We start from the raw sequence: 21352 nt of genomic DNA, 5'->3' as shown, positions 1-21352 counted from the left end.
GAATATTCTAACATTTTATATACATGAAAAAGAATTTTTGAGCATAAAATAAGTACATGTATCCCCTTCCACATTAGATGGTTGTTCTCAGGCTGTTTTTTTTCTTACGATTTAAAATTATTAATTTTCAGTGTTGTATAAATTTACTCATTTTGTAAGCCCTATTTTTTGGCCTTCTATAGCTCAAATTGTATGATTCTGCTCATTGTAGACAGTTGTACTTTCACATAGATATAGAGTTTTTCACAACTTTTGGTGAATGTCTGTTTAGTAAGCTTTCAATCCACATCTCCTTATCTATTTACTGTTAAGTGATGCTATTGGTACAGTGAACAGCAAGATGATGTCTCTTTTACTGTAACTATGTGTAGAAATTCAAAATATAGTCCCATTAAGAGGATATGAATGATCATTAATCATCAATGCTTTTGAGCGCAGAAGGGTGGGGACAAGGGCGGCTGCCCTTCTATTTAGGGCAGGCGGGAACACTGATAATTGTTTGCACACCTTTTCACTTTATGCAGACTTTGACTTGTGTTCAACCTTCCAACTTAACTTTGTCCTAGCTTATTTTTTTAGTCTATAAATGTAGTTGTTTTAAGATGAGGGATTATCATACCTGCTTCAACAAAAGATGAGTTAAAATGTCAAGTTTTTAATCAATTTGTCATATTATCATCGACTCGGACTCATATAATTTAGAAAATCATATTACATGTATTATTGTTTTGATTAACTAGCATAGACATTTCTGTCATTTTCATTGTTGAGTTTATGACCTTGGGGATGACCAGAACTCTTTACACACTAATATTTATCAAACCTGAGGGAGGATAACCTTAGGAATCATGTGTGCATAACATGGTATGTATATTATTATCCTATTTAGATTAGGGTGGGGATTGTTATCAACAAACAGACTAAATTAATGGCCTGAAGTTGGACATTTCTCATGGCATGCATGTGTACAAGCCATTTTCTTGAAAGTTAAGCAAGTCAGATGCAGTCTTGACTTTCAAAAAGTTTGGATTGCTGTTCCTGGTACGTGGGTTCGATTCCCACCCAAGGCTTACATTTACTATGTTACTTGTACCCATACTATATATTAATGCATGAAATTGTTCAGTTTTTTACATGTTAAAATTGTTAAAAATTTCTTCAAATTTAGTGTTTGACATCGTTTGTTATCTTTAAAAATCTGAATGTCATTTATTATTTACAAGAAAATATTTAAATATTTTTATACATGCATTTGATAAGATAATTAATGACATCATTTACATGATTTTTTTCCTATTCAGTATTTCAGTCAAATTAACTTTATCATAAATATGGGTACACATAACATTTTTGCTGGTGCAAATGGAGGAAACTGCCTTGTGCCTCCACCAGGAATATCAATCCAAAGTTGTGAAAAATATTTCTAGTAAATTAAATATATATAAATATATATATATATTATAAAGAAAATTATTTATGCATATTCAAAGTACATTTGAAAAAAAAAATTAAATTTAAGCTTACAAAACTATATTTTTGTCTGACTTTTCTACTGTTATTTTATATTTTCAAACTATTACTCAGAAGTATGTTTTCTTATTGTACTTATTCAGGTATGTTGAAAGTGGTCATGTAGACCAGATAAAGATTTATGACGTCAACGGAAGTCCTTTCTGTTTTTTGAAAGCTGATGTAATAGGGTCGATGAAAATCCGGGACAAACCACACCAACCTTGGGTCTGCCTAGCTAAAGATACAGCAGACATTTATTGTGCACATTGTACATGTCTAGCAGGGTATGGTTAATTTGGGTATAAATTTTATTCTAATGCAATTATTTTGTATCAATGGTTCTGATTGGATGACAATGAGTGTAAAATTCTCTATTTCCCTGTCTGTAACTAAGGAAACAGACATTTGGATACCGGAATGTATTGACATGTGATTTCTTCAATAATAAGCCAAAAAAACTAACATTTTGCATTTAGAATAAAATTGAGAATGGAAATGGGGAATGTGTCAAAGAGACAACAACCCGACCATAGAACAGACAACAGCAGAAGGTCACCAACAGGTCTTCAATGCAGCGAGAAATTCCCGCATTCTTTTTATCAAGTTTTATTACATTCTGAAGCGGACAAGAAGTTAGAAAACGTCCGGTGTTTGCGTTTGATGCTGGAAGCATACCTATGATGTCACCTACTTTAGGCACCAAAGAAGATACATGTCATATCATTCGCGGAATTTTCGTTTAATGAATATTTTACACTGAAATAATGACTAAACTTGAATGACTTGTTTATTTTGCATTTGAATAAAGATAACTGTATTGTATTTGAAGCTTTGCGGACATCCATCCGCAGTTTTACTGTCGCAAATATCTGTTTACCAGCCTCAGCTACGCGTCACCAGGTAAAATATATTAGCGACAGTAAAACTACCGATGGACGTCCGCAAAGATTACAATACAATACAGTTATCTCTAAATTTTATTTTCGTCCTGAATATGCATGAAATATTTGCCACTGGACATTAAGGAACCAACAATCAATCAATCAATCAATTTTATTCATTTTGAAAAATTGCTCAACTTATTTTTTTAATGACCCACTTGGGCATTACTCCATTATGAATAATATTAAAACAAATGCAATTTAAATGGCTTACAATGTATCAGTCAAATGTAGATCTTTGAAATATTCTTCATTTGCACATGAAATACAATCATTTTTATTGTTTTTAAGCATCATTACAGTACTTCAGGTCAGATATTTGTAACAAACATAAGAAATCATATTCCAAAATTTTTGTTTTACTTGAAATCAATGAGCAAAATATAAGCTCTTTCCAATTCAAATCATGTCCAGCTTTCATATGATCATGATGATATCATTTGTTTGGAAAGAGTTCAATATGGCACCCCCACGTAATAAACTGTAATACATTATTGTGTTCTTTTAGTATGGTGGGGGCCATATGGAACTCTTACCCTTTGTTTCATGATTTCTAGCCAAATTCATTCACATGGAATGGTAAAACACGGGTTACATTGGGACTGATGTTCCTAATGATATTTATAGTCATACAAATCAATATATAATGTATGCTTGTTACTGCTTTCTGTCTGACAAAAAGTCAAGATATCTTTCTTCAAACATAATATTCATTATATTAAATGAATTGGACCTTAATGTTGTTTTATTCTTAGACAATTTATAGCAATGCATATATATAGTATAGATGCCTTTCTTTTACATAAAATTGGGAATGGAAATGGGGAATGTGTCAAAGAGACAACAACCCGACCATAGAGCAGAAAACAGTCGAAGGCAACCAATGGGTCTTCAATGCAGCGAGAAACTCCCGCACCCGGAGGCGTCCTTCAGCTGGCCCCTAAACAAATATGTAAACTAGTTCAGTGATAATGGACGTCATACTAAACTCCAAATTATACACAAGAAACTAAAATTAAAAATGATACAAGACTAACAAAGGCCAGAGGCTCCTGACTTGGGACAGGCGCAAAAATGCGGCGGGGTTAAACATGTTTTTTGAGATCTCAACCTTCCCTCTAAAAAAACGTACAACAGTACGCTCAGTTCAAGAGAAGTCCGAGTCCGATGTCAGAATAGGAAACAAAAGAAAATAAACAAAATGACAATAATACATAAATAACAACAGACTACTAGCAGTTACTGACATGCCAGCTCCAGACCTCAATTAAACATGTATATTTAAAACAAGAATCTGTCCATAGTAAACAGATGCCCCACTCACACTACTGGACCGTGAAATTGGTGTCAAAACACTAATTCGGCATTATAATTCTCATATCTTAGGGAACATGTGTGCTAAGTTTCAAGTTGATTGGACCTCAACTTCTTTAAAAACTAACTTGACCAAAAACTTTAACCTGAACTGGAACGGATGGGCGCACAGACCGAAAAAAATTATGCCCATAATTTGGGCATAAAAATGTATGTAGCTCTCTAGATGCCTTTTGATTACTTTTGTCATTTGGTTTGCTGTCTCATTGATTTTGTTTCCCATATCTCCTTTTATTCATATCAATATAATGTGTTAGGATATGACTGAAAAATTACAATATGTCTAGAGGCAGAAAATACACCTTTCTACAGTTAAATTTGACCTAACCAAATTGGACATTTCACACGAAGAATGCATTTTTTTTTAATTACATAATGGTCTTCTGAACAAGTAGCATAGAAACTAAACAAAAGCAAATTTAGGAAAAATATCCACGTCATTTGAACTCTGGTGGATAGCTTTCTCATTGGCAATCATACCACATCTCCTTAATATTTTAGATAGTACAATATATGTTGACTGGGGATTGCTTTATACCGAATACTGTGGCAAATACTAGATATGCTTTATTACATTTAATTCAGATTGGGAGAAATGTGCAGTCACATTGCTGCAGTTCTGTTTAAAATAGAGTTAGGAGTTAGATATGGTGTGACACAAAAATCAGTTACTAGTGAAGAATGTAAATGGAACAAAGTTTTTAGAAAACAGGTATAATTTATAATATAGGAGTTGGACTTCTTCTTTGAGTATTTTTGATCTACACTAAAAAAAAACAATACTGTGGTGGAAATGCTATGTATCACATAATAGATGATACTGATTGGTTGAGTTGTGACCCTGATTTTGTTAGTTTTCCAGTAAATAAATAAATACGCACACTATTTTCTGATGTTGATTATTAAAAATTGTATACAATATTCAAACAATTCATAACAACATCACTTCTTTACTATGTAACCATCAATAATTCCACACTTTCTTCTCTCACTCAAACCATTTAATGATTATTCAACTTAATCATTTGGTAATGAAAATATTGATAAAATAAAAATTCAGCAATTTTTCTATTTGTAAACACGCATAACTCTAGAAAGGTTGTGTATATGTTTTATAACATTTGGTTGAGACAAACTAAAGTTAGAGAACGGAAACAAAAAATTCAGCAATTTTTATGTTTATATGGGGACATAACTCAAGAATGGTAAAAGTGACACCACCAAATTTCGTACTTAATCTGTATTATGTAGTAATAAGCATTGCGTATAAGTTTAGAGAATGGAAACGAAAAATTCAGCAATTTTTTTTTTTGTAAAGGGGGCATAACCCTAGAACGGTAATCAAACAGCTTGTAAGCACTGAATGGTAAAGATTGCTTTAATTTATCAGTAGGAAGTAAAATTGAATATTGCATTGTATAAAGCATTGGTTGTAGTTGATTTAACTACCATTATGCACAAAGAAAGATAACTCCAATTTTCAAAGAAGACGATGAAATATTTTTAGGAATGAAGGATAAAGATTGCTTTAATTTATCAGTAGGAAGTAAAATTGAATATTATGCACAAAGAAAGATAACTCCAATTTTCAAAGTAGACTATGAAATATTTTTAGGAATGAAGGATAAAAATTGCTTTAATTTATCAGTGGAAGGCAAAATTAAACATTGCATCGTATAAAGCATTGATTGTAGTTGATTCAACTATAATATTGTACAAAGGAAGATAACTCCAATTTTAAAAATTACTTGATATTTAGAAAAAAAATGAAAAATTTAGCAATTTTTCCATTCGTAAAGGGCATAACTCTAGAACAGTAAAAGTGACTGCACCAAAATTCAAACTTGATCTGTATATTGTGTTGATAAGCATTGTGTATAAGTTTCATATTATTTGTTTGAGGCAAACTTAAGTAAGAGAATGGAAACGAAAAAGTTAGCAATTTTTTCATTTGTAAAGGGGCATAACTCTAAAACGGTAAAAGTGACGCCACCAAAATTCAAACTTGATCTGTATTTAGTGGTAATAAGCATTGTGTTTAAGTTTCTTAACATTTGGTTGAGGCAAACTAAAGTTAGAGAACGGAAACAACTTTGGGACGTACGTACGTACAGACGGACAAGGGTAAAACTTAATGCTCCTACGCTACGGTGGGGGCATAAAAAAGGAAAATGTGTCCCCATGGACACAGATGATGCCCCACTTGCATACAACATTATAAAGGGACATAACTCAAAAATAATAATAAAATGCTTCGCTGGGGCGCAGCTTGATACGACCGCAGAGGTCGAACCCTGAACAGTTGGGGCAAGTATGGACACAAAATTCAAGCTTGATACAGCTATGACTTTGGATTGTCATTAAATATTTGACACAGCATAGGTTTCTGACACAGGATGAATGTGGTGTAAGAACTGGAAAAAATTTAATTTACCTATTATGGTGGAATATCCATAAACTAAATTGTTTGTTAATTTCAATATATCAAAGAATATGTAGAATTCAATGTTTGATGTAATGTAATAAAGTTGAAATTTGGACCGTTTTTGTTCAATGTGGACCAATTTGGTAACATGTATAAATAATCAAAAATCTAAATACATGGGAGCCCATTTAAATACATCATAAAGGTATTAAAATAGAAAGTGACATCATAGTCATGGCTAAAAATAAACAAAAATCCTTAATCAGCAACATTTAAAGTAATATCTAAAAATAAAATTCCTTTGTAACCATAAAAGCCCATTTAAATACATCATAAAGATATTAAAATAGAAAATGACATCATAGTCATGGCTAAACATAGCTAAAAACCCTTAATCAGCATCATTTAACAGTAATATCTAAAAATGGATATTACATCATAAAGGTATTAAAATAGAAAATGACATCATAGTCATGGCTAAAAATAAACAAAATCCTTAATCAGCATCAGCAACATTTTATAGTAATATCTAAAAATAAAATTCCTTTGTAACCATAAAAGCCCATTTAAATACATCATAACAGATATTAAAATAGAAAATGACATCATAGTCATGGCTAAACATAGCAAAAACCTTAATCAGCATCATTTAACAGTAATATCTAAAAATAAAAATTTCTTTGCAACCATAAAAGTAAAATAGAAAATGACATCATAATTATAGCTAAAAATAAACAAAATTTTTTTTTATTGGCAAATTTTAAATGGAGTTTATTATACTAAAACAATAAATTTGCAACCATAAACATGATAAAACCCCATTTAAACACATCATAAAAGTATTAAATAATTCAACTACATCATAAGGCTATAAAAATAGAAAATGACTTCATAGTCAAGGCTAAAGGTAAACAAAAAACCTTCATCAGCAAAATTTTATATTGGCAAATTTCCAATGAAGTTTATTACACTAAAATTGTTGGCAAATTTCCAATGCAATTATTAACAATAAAGTTATTGGCAAATTTCCAATTTACATAATTCAAAAGCAGTGTAGATGAGATATTTAAATGAGTTTGAATTACCAACCTTACACTGCTTTTAAATAATGTTCTTTACTCAATTATTTGTCTATTAAAATGGAAACCCTTGTTTTTTAACCTTTTTTCCCCTTATTCCTTAAACATTAGAGCCATAACCCCCACCCCCCCAAAGCCAATTATTACTTTCCAATGTAATTAAATTTCCAATATACATAATTTTAAATTTCAATTCCTCATGATATATAACCGTATCATTATTATTTTCTTTCATATATAAATCTGAAACAACCATCTTTAAATGGAAAATTTTAAAGAAAAAAAAAGGAAAAAAAAAAATCCTACCTCCCACACATTTTTTCAACCCCCTTTTGATTCATCATCCCCCACCTCAATCACAACCTTCAATTTGTGGTATGGTACATTGCAATACAATTTCACAGAGATCCATACACTTGAACACAAGTTTTTGTTGCAAACTAAAAAAATCCTTATTTTTGACCAATCTTTGGCCCCTTATTCATAAATGTTTGAGCAATTAACCCCAAAACTCAATTCCTACTTTCTCTTCGTGAAAAAAAATAACTAACTTAAAATGTAAATTTTAAACAAAAAAAAAAGGAAAAAAAAAAATTACCCCTTTTTTGACCCCCGCCCCCCTTATGATTCATCACCCCCACCCCCCCTTTCCCCCCAAACCAAGCTCAATAACAGCCTTGCCTTTGTGGTATGGTACCTTGTAGTACAATTTTAGAGAGATCCATACACTTGAACACAAGTTATTGTCTAGAAACTAAAAAATGCTTATTTTAAACCCTTTTTTAGGCCCCTTATTACTAAACGTTTTGGGCAATTACCACAACACTCAATTCCAGCTTTCCCTTTGTGAAATGGAACCTTGTAGTAAAATTTCAGAAAGATCCATACACTTACACACAAGTTATTGTCATGAAACTAGAAAAATGCTTGTTTTTTGCCCCCTTTTGGCCCCTTCTTCCTAAAATTTTGAGGCAATTAACCCCAAAATCAATCCCAGCATTGACCCTTTGTGATATGGAATCTTGTGGTACAATGTCAAAGAGATCCATATGCTAACACACAAGTTATGTCTGGAAGTTACAAAAATGCTTATTTTCGGCCCCTAATTCCTTAACTGTTGGTACCATAACCCCCAAAATCAATCCCCACCTTCCTATTGTGGTATTGAACCTTATGGTAAAATTTCATAGAGATCAATTCACTTAAACTAAAGTTAGAGTGCGAAAACCATTGTGTATTCGGACGACGACGCCGTACGACGACGACGCCAACGTCATACCAATATACGACCTCAAAATTTTTTTGCGGTCATATAAAAATGACCCTACCCAAATTTGTACCAGATCTGAGTTTTGTGGTAATAAGTATCATGTATAGGTTTCATAATGTTTGGTTGGGGCAAACTTAAGTTACAGAACGGAAACTAAAAATTTTGCAATTTTTGGATTTATAAAGGGGCATAACTCGATAATGGTTAAAGTGACGCTACCAAAATTCAACTTGATCTGTGTTTTGTGGTAATGAGCATTGTGTATAAGTTTCATAACATTTGGTTGAGGCAACTTAAGTTAGAGAACATAAACACAGGCACTTGTCTCCGAAAAAAATTTATATAAAGGTATGTAGGGGAAAAAAATTCTGAGTTTTGTGGTAATAAGTATCATGTATAGGTTTCATAATGTTTGGTTGGGGCAAACTTAAGTTAGAGAACGGAAACTAAAAATTTTGTAATTTTTTCATTTATAAAGGGGCATAACCCTAGAATTGTAAAGGTGACGCCACCCAAATTCAAACTTGATCTGTGTTTTGTGGTAATTAAAATTATGTATAAGTTTCGTAACATTTGGATGAGGTAAACTTAAGATAGAGAACGGAAACGAAAAATTCAGCAATTTTTCCATTTTTAAAGGGGCATAACTCCAGAAAGGTATGAATGACGCTACCCAAATTCAAACTTCATCTATGGTTTGTGGTTAAAATCATTGTGTATAAGTTTTATAATATTTGGTTGAGACAAATTAAGTAAGAGAACGGAAACCAATTTCGGGACGTACGGACGGACATATGTATAGACAGACATTGGTTAAACTTAATGCCCCATCCGCTACGGCGGGGGCATAAAAATAAAGCACTCAAAAACTTCTACTTTGATAAAATCAAATAAAGTAAAATTTTGGACACTTTGGACCTCAATAAGGAACAATTTGAAAACCAGGCCCAAATATATCAAATCCAAATACATAGTTTGATTTAGCATATTAAAGAATCCCACGAATTAAAAACTTTGAATTATCAACCGCCTTGAAATTGGTCCCAAAAAAAGAAATTTATACCAAGTCTTAACAAGAGGTTGTCAGAGAGACAGCAAACCAGTTTTTCATGCAGAGGTCTAACCCTGAACAGTTTAGCAAGTATGGACACTACATTTAAACTTAAAACAGCTCTGAATTTGGATTGTGATTGAATATTTGACACATCATAGGTTTGTGACACAAAATGAATGTAGTCAAAGAACTGATATATTTGAAATTGGACATTTAAATACCTATTATGGTCCAATATCCAAAATCTAAGTACATATTAGAATCAGCATATCAAAGAAACCCAAGAATTCAATTTTTGATGAAATCAGACAAAAGTTTAATCTAGGACCCTTTGGACCTCAATGTGGACCAATTTGATAAAGGAGCCCACAATCCAAAATCTCTCAATACATGGTTAGATTCAGCATTTCAAAGAACCCCATAAATTCAATTTTTGTCGAATCGAACAAAGTTTAATTTTGGACCCTGATTTGGACCAACTTGAAAACTGGGCCTAAAAATCTAATATTTAAATAGAGTTTAGATTCAGCATTTGAAAGAACCCTATATATATATTTAATTTATGTTGAAATGAAACACAGGTTAATTTTATCCATGATATTTTCCGTGCAAATGGAAATAACTCAAACTGGATAAATAGTTCTCTAAAATAAGATATGATGCAATGTTTCAAATTATAATCAATAATATAATAACAACAACCAGTGATGACTAAGTTCTATAAAATTAGATATGATTTAACACTCAAACATTGTTAGAATCAGCATATCAAAGAACCAAAGAATTCAATATTTGATGAAATTAAACAAAAGTTTAATTTAGGACCATTTGGACCTCAATGTGGTATTATCTTATTAATAATGAAAAGCTCCCCCAATATTTCGTTTCATTTGTTTTATTGTCCCATACAAGAATATATACAGTTTTGGGGTGGGGATCTCGACTGTTTACAAGATAAAACTCAAATTTATTTCCATGAACCAGTAACAAAACAACAAAATAATTTTCTAAAATTAGATATGACTTAACCACTCATAAATCTCTAAAATTAGATATGATTTTATATCTATCAATTAAACACATCACTTTTCAAAACAAATAACTCAAACTTATTTACATAAACCAATAAATAAAATGCTCCGCTGGGCGCAGCTTGATACGACTGCAGAGGTCGAACCCTGAACAGTTGGGGCAAGTATGGACACAACATTCAAGCTTGGTACAGCTCTGAATTTGTATTGTGATTAAATATTTGACACAGCATAGGTTTCTGACACAGAAAAAATGTGGTCTAAGAATTTGATTTTTTTTAATTTACCTATTATGGTCCAATGTCCAAAATCAAAATACATGGTTAGATTCAGCATATCAAAGAACCCCATATATTCAATTTTTGTTGAAATCAAAAAAAGTTTAATTTTGGACCCCAACTTGGACAAACTTGAAAACTGGGCCCATAATCAAAAATCTAAACACATGTTTAGATTCAGCATATCAAAGAACCCCAAGAATTCAATTTTTGTTAAAATCAAACTAAGTTTAATTTTGGACCCTTTGGACCTTGATGTAGACCAATTTAAAAAACGGGACCCAAAATTAAAAATCTAAATACACGGTTAGATTTGGAATATCAAAGAACCCCAATAATTCAATTTTTGATGAAATCAAACAAAGTTTAATTTTGGACCCTTTTGACCTCAATATGAACCAATTTGATAGCAGGGTCCACAAATAAAAAATCTAAATACATGGTTAGATTCAGCATATCAAAGAACCCCATATATTCAATTTTTGTTGAAATAAAACAAAGTTTAATTTTGGACCCCAATTTGGACCAACTTGAAAACTGGGCCAAAAATCAAAAATCTAAATACATGTTTAGATTCAGCATATCAAAGAACCCCATATATTCAATTTTTGTTAAAATCAAACAAAGTTTAATTTTGGACCCTTTGGACCTTAATGTAGACCAATTTGAAAACTGGACCCAAAATCAAAAATCTAAATACACGGTTAGATTTGGAATATCAAAGAACCCCAATAATTCAATTTTTGATGAAATCAAACAAAGTTTAATTTTGGACCCTTTTGACCTCAATATGAACCAATTTGATAGCGGGGCGCACAGATAAAAAATCTAAATACATGGTTAGATTCAGCATATCAAAGAACCCCATATATTCAATTTTTGTTGAAATCAAAAAAAGTTTAATTTTGGACCCCAACTTGGACAAACTTGAAAACTGGGCCCATAATCAAAAATCTAAACACATGTTTAGATTCAGCATATCAAAGAACCCCAAGAATTCAATTTTTGTTAAAATCAAACTAAGTTTAATTTTGGACCCTTTGGACCTTAATGTAGACCAATTTAAAAAACGGGACCCAAAATTAAAAATCTAAAAACACGGTTAGATTTGGCATATCAAAGAACCCCAATAATTCAATTTTTGATGAAATCAAACAAAGTTTAATTTTGGACCCTTTTGACCTCAATATGAACCAATTTGATAGCGGGGCGCACAGATAAAAAATCTAAAAACATGGTTAGATTCAGCATATCAAAGAACCCCATATATTCAATTTTTGTCGAAATCAAAAAAAGTTTAATTTTGGACCCCAACTTGGACAAACTTGAAAACTGGGCCCATAATCAAAAATCTAAACACATGTTTAGATTCAGCATATCAAAGAACCCCAAGAATTCAATTTTTGTTAAAATCAAACTAAGTTTAATTTTGGACCCTTTGGACCTTAATGTAGACCAATTTAAAAAACGGGACCCAAAATTAAAAATCTAAAAACACGGTTAGATTTGGCATATCAAAGAACCCCAATAATTCAATTTTTGATGAAATCAAACAAAGTTTAATTTTGGACCCTTTTGACCTCAATATGAACCAATTTGATAGTGGGGTCCACAAATAAAAAATCTAAATACATGGTTAGATTCAGCATATCAAAGAACCCCATATATTCAATTTTTGTTGAAATCAAACAAAGTTTAATTTTGGACCCCAATTTGGACCAACTTGAAAACTGGGCCCAATATCAATCCCAACTACTTTTTTTTTTGGTATGGTACCTTGTGGTACAATTTTATAGAGATCTGTTCACCTTTACTCAAGTTATTGTCTGGAAAACAAATGTCTTCTGAAATGACACCTATATATTCTTACAACGTCATAACATTTTATGGATAAAAATTACATGCTTTTCTTGACTGGTGATAACTTTACACACTTAACAAATTATCAAATTTTGTGTAAACTTTATTTCATAGAATTTATACAATTCCTATTATATGATATTTTGTAACATTATCAAACCAATGACTCATTACAAGCATGAAAAAAAAGTCATGTCAATTCAACTTTACAATAAACTTATTAAACGAATGGCTCATTACAAGCATTGAAAAAAAAAATAACTTATTCACAAACACTTGCAAATCTTTCAACTGATTATAATGATTAATAAGACAATAAGACAATAATACATGTATAATAAACTATACATAGTTATCAAGTGTAGTCTATATCAGGTGTACAAATAGAGATAACTTTTATTAGTTCTTAATTAAGGTTGGAGTGTTGTATATAAAATTGAAAATACAAGACTGGTTTTCTCAAGTTATTTATATACAGAAACTGTAAAGCATACAAAAAGTTATGTCACTTCAACTTTACAATAAACTTATTAAACAAATGAATCATTACAAGCATGAAAAAAATATATAACTTATTCACAAACACTTGCAAATCTTTCAACTGATTATAATGATTAATAAGACAATAATACATGTACAATAAACTATACAAAGTTATCAAGTGTAGTCTATATCAGGTGTACAAAGAGTGATAACACTTATTAATTCTTAATTAAGGTTGGAGTCTTGTATAAGTTGAAAATACAACACTGGTTTTCTCAAGTTATTTATGTACAGAAACTGTAAAGCATACAAAAAAAAAAAGAATTATTTAATAAATACTTGACTCTGTTACTTAACTGTTTTTACTTTAAAATTGAGTTTAAACAGTCCGAAAAACTCTCAACAAGGGAAAGATAACTCAAAAGTCTGTTTAAATTTGGCCCAGTAATTACAGAGAGATTTGTGGTAAAGTTAATGGACGACGACAGATGCCAAGAGATGGAAAAATCTCACTTGGCCTTTTGGGCCGGTAAGCTAAAAATTGATATCTTTGTGTTGTTAGGTTGATGTCAGCTCAATTATGGATATACAGCACCTTATGAACAGTAACAGAAAAAAAAAATTGGAATGTGTTATACCATCAAGCAAAGATCCATTACCAGGCAAAGATGTGTTAGAATCTTTCTCTAAGGTGTGTCCTAATGCTGCATTCTTTTCTCTCATTCCTCCAATGAATGATGAAGTAACTAGAGAAACATCAGTCAAGGTTAAACATACAAAAGAAGAAAAATTACCTAGACCTCTTACAAGTTATTATGATGTCATTAATAAAGAACTAACTGAACAGGAATTAATCAACAAATCAGATCAACTTTTTAGGAACTATCATTGCTCAACTTCTCAATCTGCAAATTTATTCAAAATTACTGAATCTCAAAATATAAGTACCCTTTGGTTTGAACACAGAAAAGGTCGAATAACAGCTTCAAAAGCTCATGAGGTTTTAACATTAAGACCAACTACAAATCCTAATAAATTGATCATGAGACTTGCAGGATACAACTCATATGATCTCAGTAAAAAAGAGGCCATAAAATGGGGGCTGGAAAATGAAGCAACAACCAGAGATGCCTACATCCAATATATGGAAAAAAAACATACAAATTTTGAGTGTAAATTATCTGGGTTGAAGATATCTGAAAAAAATTATTTTCTTGGTGCTTCAGCTGATGGTGTGATTTCATGCAATTGTTGTGGACAAGGAACCCTTGAGATTAAATGTCCCCACAAGCATAAAGACAAAACTTCAATAGAAGCTGCAAATCAAGACCCTACATTTTGTTTGGACACAAACTTACACTTGAAAAATAACCACAAATATTACACTCAGGTTCAGTTTCAGATGTTTGTCTATGACACTGATTATTGTGATTTTGTTGTAATGACAAGTCCTAATGATGTTATTTTGCTTGCTATTGTTAGAATTTGCAGGGATCCTGAGTTTTGTAATCATTTAATAAGTAAGTGCACTTACTTTGTTAAAGAGCTATTAATCCCAGAGCTACTTACCAGGAAATTGCTACATGATTATAAAGTAGCCAACACTTCAGTCAATGACGTCACAAAAGAGAAGTATTGCTTGTGTGAAGAACCAGAATATGGCAAGATGATTTTTTGTGATGGAGACTCATGTGATATTGGATGGTTCCATTATCAATGTGTTAACATTGTAAGGAAACCAAGGGGAAAGTGGCTTTGTCCAAAATGTAAAAAATAATTTGTGGAAGTAGTGTGCCATCAAACATATTTACAAAATAACCTCTTCTTGAAGCATGGATAACACTTGGTGTACCACTTAATACTTGAATACATTTTTTCTAGACAATTTTAGTTTAGGATTCTGGATTTTCATTTATCCATTATAATTGAAAAATTTTTACATCATATTTTCAAAAGAATATTTTTTTCCAGAATTAATTTCACAACGATTTTTTAGTCTTTCAATCTGTTCCAAAATTAACATAATAACAACTTCAAGTGTATTGCGAGGTTCTCATAAGATTTTGGATTTTTTTTTATAAATTTGATATTGTTAATTTTGTAGATAAATTGAACATTTATCTGAAACTGGATAAGGATACATTCTTAACAAAAATAAAAAAAAATCTTTTTGAAATATATTATCATTGGCGGATCCAGAAATTATCATAAAGAGGGGGCACTGACTGCCTTAGAGGGGCCAGCTCCAGTCATGCTTCAGTGATTTCCTATATAATGAACCAAATTTTTTCAAACAAAAGAGGGGACACCCTGCCCCACCCTTAATCCGTTTCTGATTATGGGTGCATTGTATGTATCTGCAAAAGGCATATTCCAAAAAAAAAAGTGTAAAGAGTTGTAAGTCTCAAAATCAAGTGAGGGAGTTTCTTAATAGGTTATATGGTCAATTTTTCATAAAAGCTTTACAGTAAATGAAAAACAAGTATACCTAGTAATAACAATACTCCTTCTACTGTTTATTTAAATGTCAGACACCAATATTTTTCAGCACCTTATAAGATTCATTGAAAAATAATAATGCTGAACAAAAAAATCTGCAGAACAATTATCTTTCGGTGATGCCTCAGCAATTTTTGCTACAATAACTTCTTGAATTTGAATACAGATATCAAAAATTGAATTTGTTTTAAAAGTCAATGTTGGCTAGACAAAACAACAAGAAACATGTTGTTATGTACATGATGAGATATGAAAATTAGTAATTTTAAGGCCATGGAAAAAAGATTGTTGGTTTACCTAAAGTCTGTTGGGTCTGTTTTCACCCTCCAGTAATACTTGCTCTTAAACTATAAATGATCCTTGTCTGACCATTTCTCAAAATAATGTTTTATTTATCATTCTTCAAGTTTAAAGTAGGTGACATCACAATATAGATCAGATATGATGTCAACATTTTTCTTGTAGTCTGGTAGATATTTTGAACTACAATAATAGAAAAATAAAGTTTTTCTTGCCTGCTGACCTTTTAAAATTTTCTTGTGTTAGGGGAAACCAATATTAAATTTTCAATGGCCTTACCTATAATCAAGGGAAATGTGTTAATTTGTTATTGAACAATATTAGGGTGCATATTTATAATAGCAGAGCAAATTGTCATGATACTGTCAGAATGTGGCACCATATTCAATGACATCTTTCCAGACAAAATACGGAAATTTTTCAGTCGTTCCATTTCTCTTTCAACATGAATTCTTACATGTGCAATATTTCGGCTTCTTTCCACTTCAAAGGCACTTAGCTGGTCTTTTCCCTTTACAAATGATGGTATAATTAATTCAGCCCCTCTCGATGCTAATTCGTCTTTAATAAGAAAGCCACGGTCTGCTAGGACAACATCACCATGATGTATAAAGTCAAGGTAACCAGATTTAAGAGAAATCAATTTATCTGAAGTCCTCCCCCCAAATGCACGTGAAACAAAAGAAATACTTCCACACGGAACAATACTGACTAAAAACTTAATTGTATTGTGGTGCTTATAGTTACTGTAAGTACAAGATCTGGCTGTAAAATTTGATGGAGTCTCTATATAAACTTCTGTACAGTCAATAACAGAAACACATCTGGGAAAGGCCTCCTTAAAGCAGTCTGGTCTAGAGCGTAAAATATCATCTTTATTTGGCCAATGAATCAACCATTTTAATTTGTGGGCTAATTGAGGGATGACACTGTCAATTAAATTGGTAACTAAACTAAGAGAAACTCCAAAACGAAATGAGATATCAGTATGTGGAGAATTTAAACGTAATTTCATTAAAACCAAAAGAAGAATGTCTGCTGAACTCAAAATATTGGAAGAAGGTAAAATACAGGTCACAAAGTTCACCAACCAAATAAAACATGTATAAGATGGCAATCCGGTATAAAATTTTGTTGTTTCTTCTGTTTTCTCCAGGGATAGACTAGAAGCCCTCATATAAGGTGGTTTATTATTTAAAACATTTTTTTCTAACTGCAGTTGTTGAAGTTGATCTATTAGGATTTTGTTTTCACTTATGGCATTTTTTAATAATATACTGCAATTTTCATAATCTCCTTTACCTGAAATATAAAGAGTTATAAATTAACCAAAAATACTATAAACATTTCCATTTGGCAACAAGGACACTTGAAACTTTTCTTAAATTACATAAGCATGATAAGGGTCAAATGACTTTTACTGAAATAATTTACTTTTGTGTGGCTTGTAAACATAATGTAACTTGTACTATAAAATCATTTCCTTGTTTTACTTTTATAAAAATGTCTAAATTATATATCAAATTTGCAGTTTTCCAATTAAGAAAACCAGATTCACTTTGAGCTTTTGGATACTAATAAAGGATGAATTAAACTCCATCTATATAAACATCAAAGTAACTGAAAAGTGTCACAAGGAACAGCATAACCTGATGAAGGTTGGTGTCATATATCAAGAAGTTGTTTTTACAAGTGCATGGTCTATTTTCTGAATAAAATTGACATTTATCCATTGTAAATGAGCTTGTGTCTGTCCCATTTGCTTTTAGAATTTCCTTTGCGGTAAATTAAGCTTGTGTGTGTGTGTGTGTTTGTTTGTTTGTTTGATTAGTTGTCTTATTGGCAATCATACCACATCTCATTATTTTCGTACTAACATTTTAAAGAAATAGTTTGCAGTAGACAGGGATTAAAACATCAAAAAATATTAACAAGTACATGTATAGGTACCATACAGCCTTAACCAATGTGCAAAATTAATACTGATGATATATTAAGCTATCTACATAGAGTCCTAGGAAAAATATAAAATGTATGATAAATTTGTTGCCTTTTCATCTCTGTACAAAAAACATTGTTTATTGCACTACTTGATTATGGATTTTATTGCAATTGAATACATTGTGGTATGTTTATACATTTTTTTTTAAATATACGCTGTGCAGCATTTAAATTAACTGCTAATAAATTATTAATGGAGAAACTGAAGGCAACAAGTCCAAAAAGATTATTAACCCTATGAACACATAAGAATAGTAAACTAAGTTCTGGTACCATTTTTGTCTTCCATGTCTACATTGCAGTCTAAGTCTTGTAATGGCAGATGATCATTTTCTTTGCCATCAGCTGTCATCAATAAGTCCAACTGCATTCTGCATTCTCTCTCCTTTTGATCAGCAGTTCTTTTAACAGCTCTTTTATATCTTTTAAAAAATAGTGAAAATGTTACAATAAACTGAAACCAGAACTTACTTTGGATACAAATTTTAAGTATTTCTTTTCAAATTAGTAACTGTAGACTACAACATCACTTACTGTGAATTTAGTACTTAGTGAATTGCTGTCTACAAATGAATGATTTTTTTGAAGTATTTGCAATTAGTATATCATAGATGTATTTTATATTCAATTGTTGATTAATATTCTCAAGTTTCTATTATTTAATTTGGCCAAAAAAAGACTTATAATATATCCAAGGCCAAAAAAAAAAAATAATATGTGTGTTTCCTATTACATCTTTGAAAAAAAAAGGGTAGGTAGGTAGGTTTTTTTTTTATTTTACAATTTTTATTACATTGAGTCTATGGGAGGGACATTCTGACTTTAAAAGTGCAAACTGAAAAATGACAACAAAAAAACTTTAGGCTATTTTTGAGCTTAAAAAATAGGGAGGGTAGGGTAATAGGAAACACACATCTTTTTTTATTTTTATCACAAAAAGCTGTAAACTATATATATGGTATGTATAATGAAAACTGTGAATTGGAATATTATTTAAAAACTAAAGATGATAGAAACATTTTATTACATTAGGTAGGTTGAGACTGGTAGATGGCATAATATTGCAAGTGATAATATGAAATACTTATGTATAACTCTGGAGATATCAGATGAATTTCTTTCTATTTGTAAATGTCCTATATTTAATGATGATCATAAATAGTTATTGAGAAAAGAAATATACTAATCAACCAAATTTACTACATATACAACATGTACATTATGTAATTTTTATTGTGTGTACATGTATCTCTTTAACAGTGTAATATGGTATGCTGATAAATAAAGATATAAAACATTGATTCATACCTAAATCTTGTTTAAAACACTTTCCCATAATTGATATATAAAAAAGAAGATGTGGTATGATTGCCAATGAGACAACTCTCTACAAGAGACCAAATGACACAGAAATTAACAACTATAGGTCAGCGTACAGCCTTCCACAATGAGCAAAGTTCATACTGCACAGTCAGCTTTAAAAGGCCCCGAAATGACAATGTAAAACAATTCAAACGAGAAAACTAGCGGCCTAATTTATGTACAAAAAATGAACAAAAAACAAATATGTAACACATAAACAAACGACAACCGCTGAATTACAGGCTCCTGACTTGGGACAGGCACATACATACAGAATGTGGCGGGGTAAAACATGCTAGCGGGATCCCAACCCTCCCCTAACCTGGGACAGTGGTGTAACAGTACAACATAAGAATGAACTATAACAAGAGTGCACACGCTGAAATGTATCGCCTTCTTTACTAATCATTGATATTATGTTGATAGTCCTAAATATAAAGCTTTACTACAACTATCACAAACACTTGACATGATCCAAGAAAATGAGGTCAAGGTCATATAAACCAAACAAGAAATACATGTACACCTTACAATCATTCAATACACTAAATATTGTTGACCTTTTGTTTATAGTTTCTAAGATACAGGCTTAACCAAGAAAACTAAACATTGACCAATGAACCATGAAAATGAGGTCAAGGTCAGATGAACCATGCCAGGCAGACATGTACAGCTTGCAATCCTTCCATACAACAAATATAGTTGACCTATTGCTTATAGTATTAGAAAAACAGACCAAAACACAAAAACTTAACACTGAACAATGAACCGTGAAAATGAGGTCAAGGTCAAACCTGCAAGACTGACATGTACATCATAAAATATTTCCATACACCAAATATAGATGACCTATTGCATATAGTATTAGAAAAAAATACCAAAAACTCAAAAACTTAACTTTGACAACTGAACCATGAAAATGAGGTCAAGGTCAGAAGACACATGCCAGCTAGACATGTACACCTTACAATCATTCCATACACCAAATACAGTAGACCTATTGCATACAGTATAAGAAAAACAGACCAAAACACAAAAACTTAACTATAATCACTGAACCATGAAAATGAGGTCAAGGTCAGATGACACCTGCCAGTTGGACATGTACACCTTACAGTCCTTCCATACACCGAATATGCTAGACCTATTGCTTCTAGTATCTGAGAAATAGACTTGACCACCAAAACTTAACCGTGTTCACTGATCCATGAAACGAGGTCGAGGTTAAGGGAATTCTGGCTGACGGGCATAAGGACCTTGCAAGGTACGCACATACCAAATATAGTTATCCTATTATTCATAGTAAGAGAGAAATTATCATTACAAAAATCTAACTTTTTTTCAAGTAGTCACTGAACCATGAAAATGAGGTCAAGGACAATGGACATGTGACAGATGGAAACTTCATAACATAAGGCATCTATATACAAAGTATGAAGCATACAGGTCTTCCACCTTCTAAAATATAAAGCTTTTAAGAAGTTAGATAACGCTGCCGCCGCTGTAGCCACTGGATCACTATCCCTATGTCGAGCTTTCTGCAACAAAAGTCGCAGGCTCGACAAAAATCAGTTGAAAGAGGCTTAACTCATCAGATGGATAAAAATACAAATACTACAAATACATGTGGACTTGGCCGGGTACTTGTACATCCAAACAACAAAAAGACACTAAGTACAGATCTGAGAGTACTCGCAGTTACTGACAGCTACTGAAGTAGTTCAAAGCCACTAACAACTAAGAAAAAAAATCATGCATCTAAGATTAAATCTATCACATTGTTATTGCATTAACAGATAAATTCGAAATGATTTTTTTATCCCTGGATTAACCCCATGAATAAATGAATCTAAACATAAGGCACTAGTCCAAATGTTTGTATC

The 21352-nt window shown here is 31.6% G+C and overlaps 1 protein-coding gene across 1 annotated transcript; it reads right to left on the bottom strand.

Moving 5' to 3' along the window:
• Positions 1-4709: 4709 nt before the first annotated feature.
• On the bottom strand, positions 4710-18653 carry LOC127710360 (uncharacterized). Its single transcript, XM_052216153.1, has 2 exons — positions 18381-18653; positions 4710-17408 (listed from the first exon to the last, which is right to left on the bottom strand). Exons 1-2 carry the CDS (start codon positions 18475-18477, stop codon positions 16414-16416), a joined length of 1092 nt encoding a protein of 363 aa, XP_052072113.1. The 5' UTR covers positions 18478-18653; the 3' UTR covers positions 4710-16413.
• Positions 18654-21352: the final 2699 nt, after the last annotated feature.

This window comes from Mytilus californianus, unplaced genomic scaffold (genome assembly GCF_021869535.1).
Source record: "Mytilus californianus isolate M0D057914Y unplaced genomic scaffold, xbMytCali1.0.p SCAF_74, whole genome shotgun sequence".
Classification (NCBI taxonomy): domain Eukaryota; kingdom Metazoa; phylum Mollusca; class Bivalvia; order Mytilida; family Mytilidae; genus Mytilus; species Mytilus californianus.
This window is presented reverse-complemented; position numbering and strand designations above follow the sequence as displayed.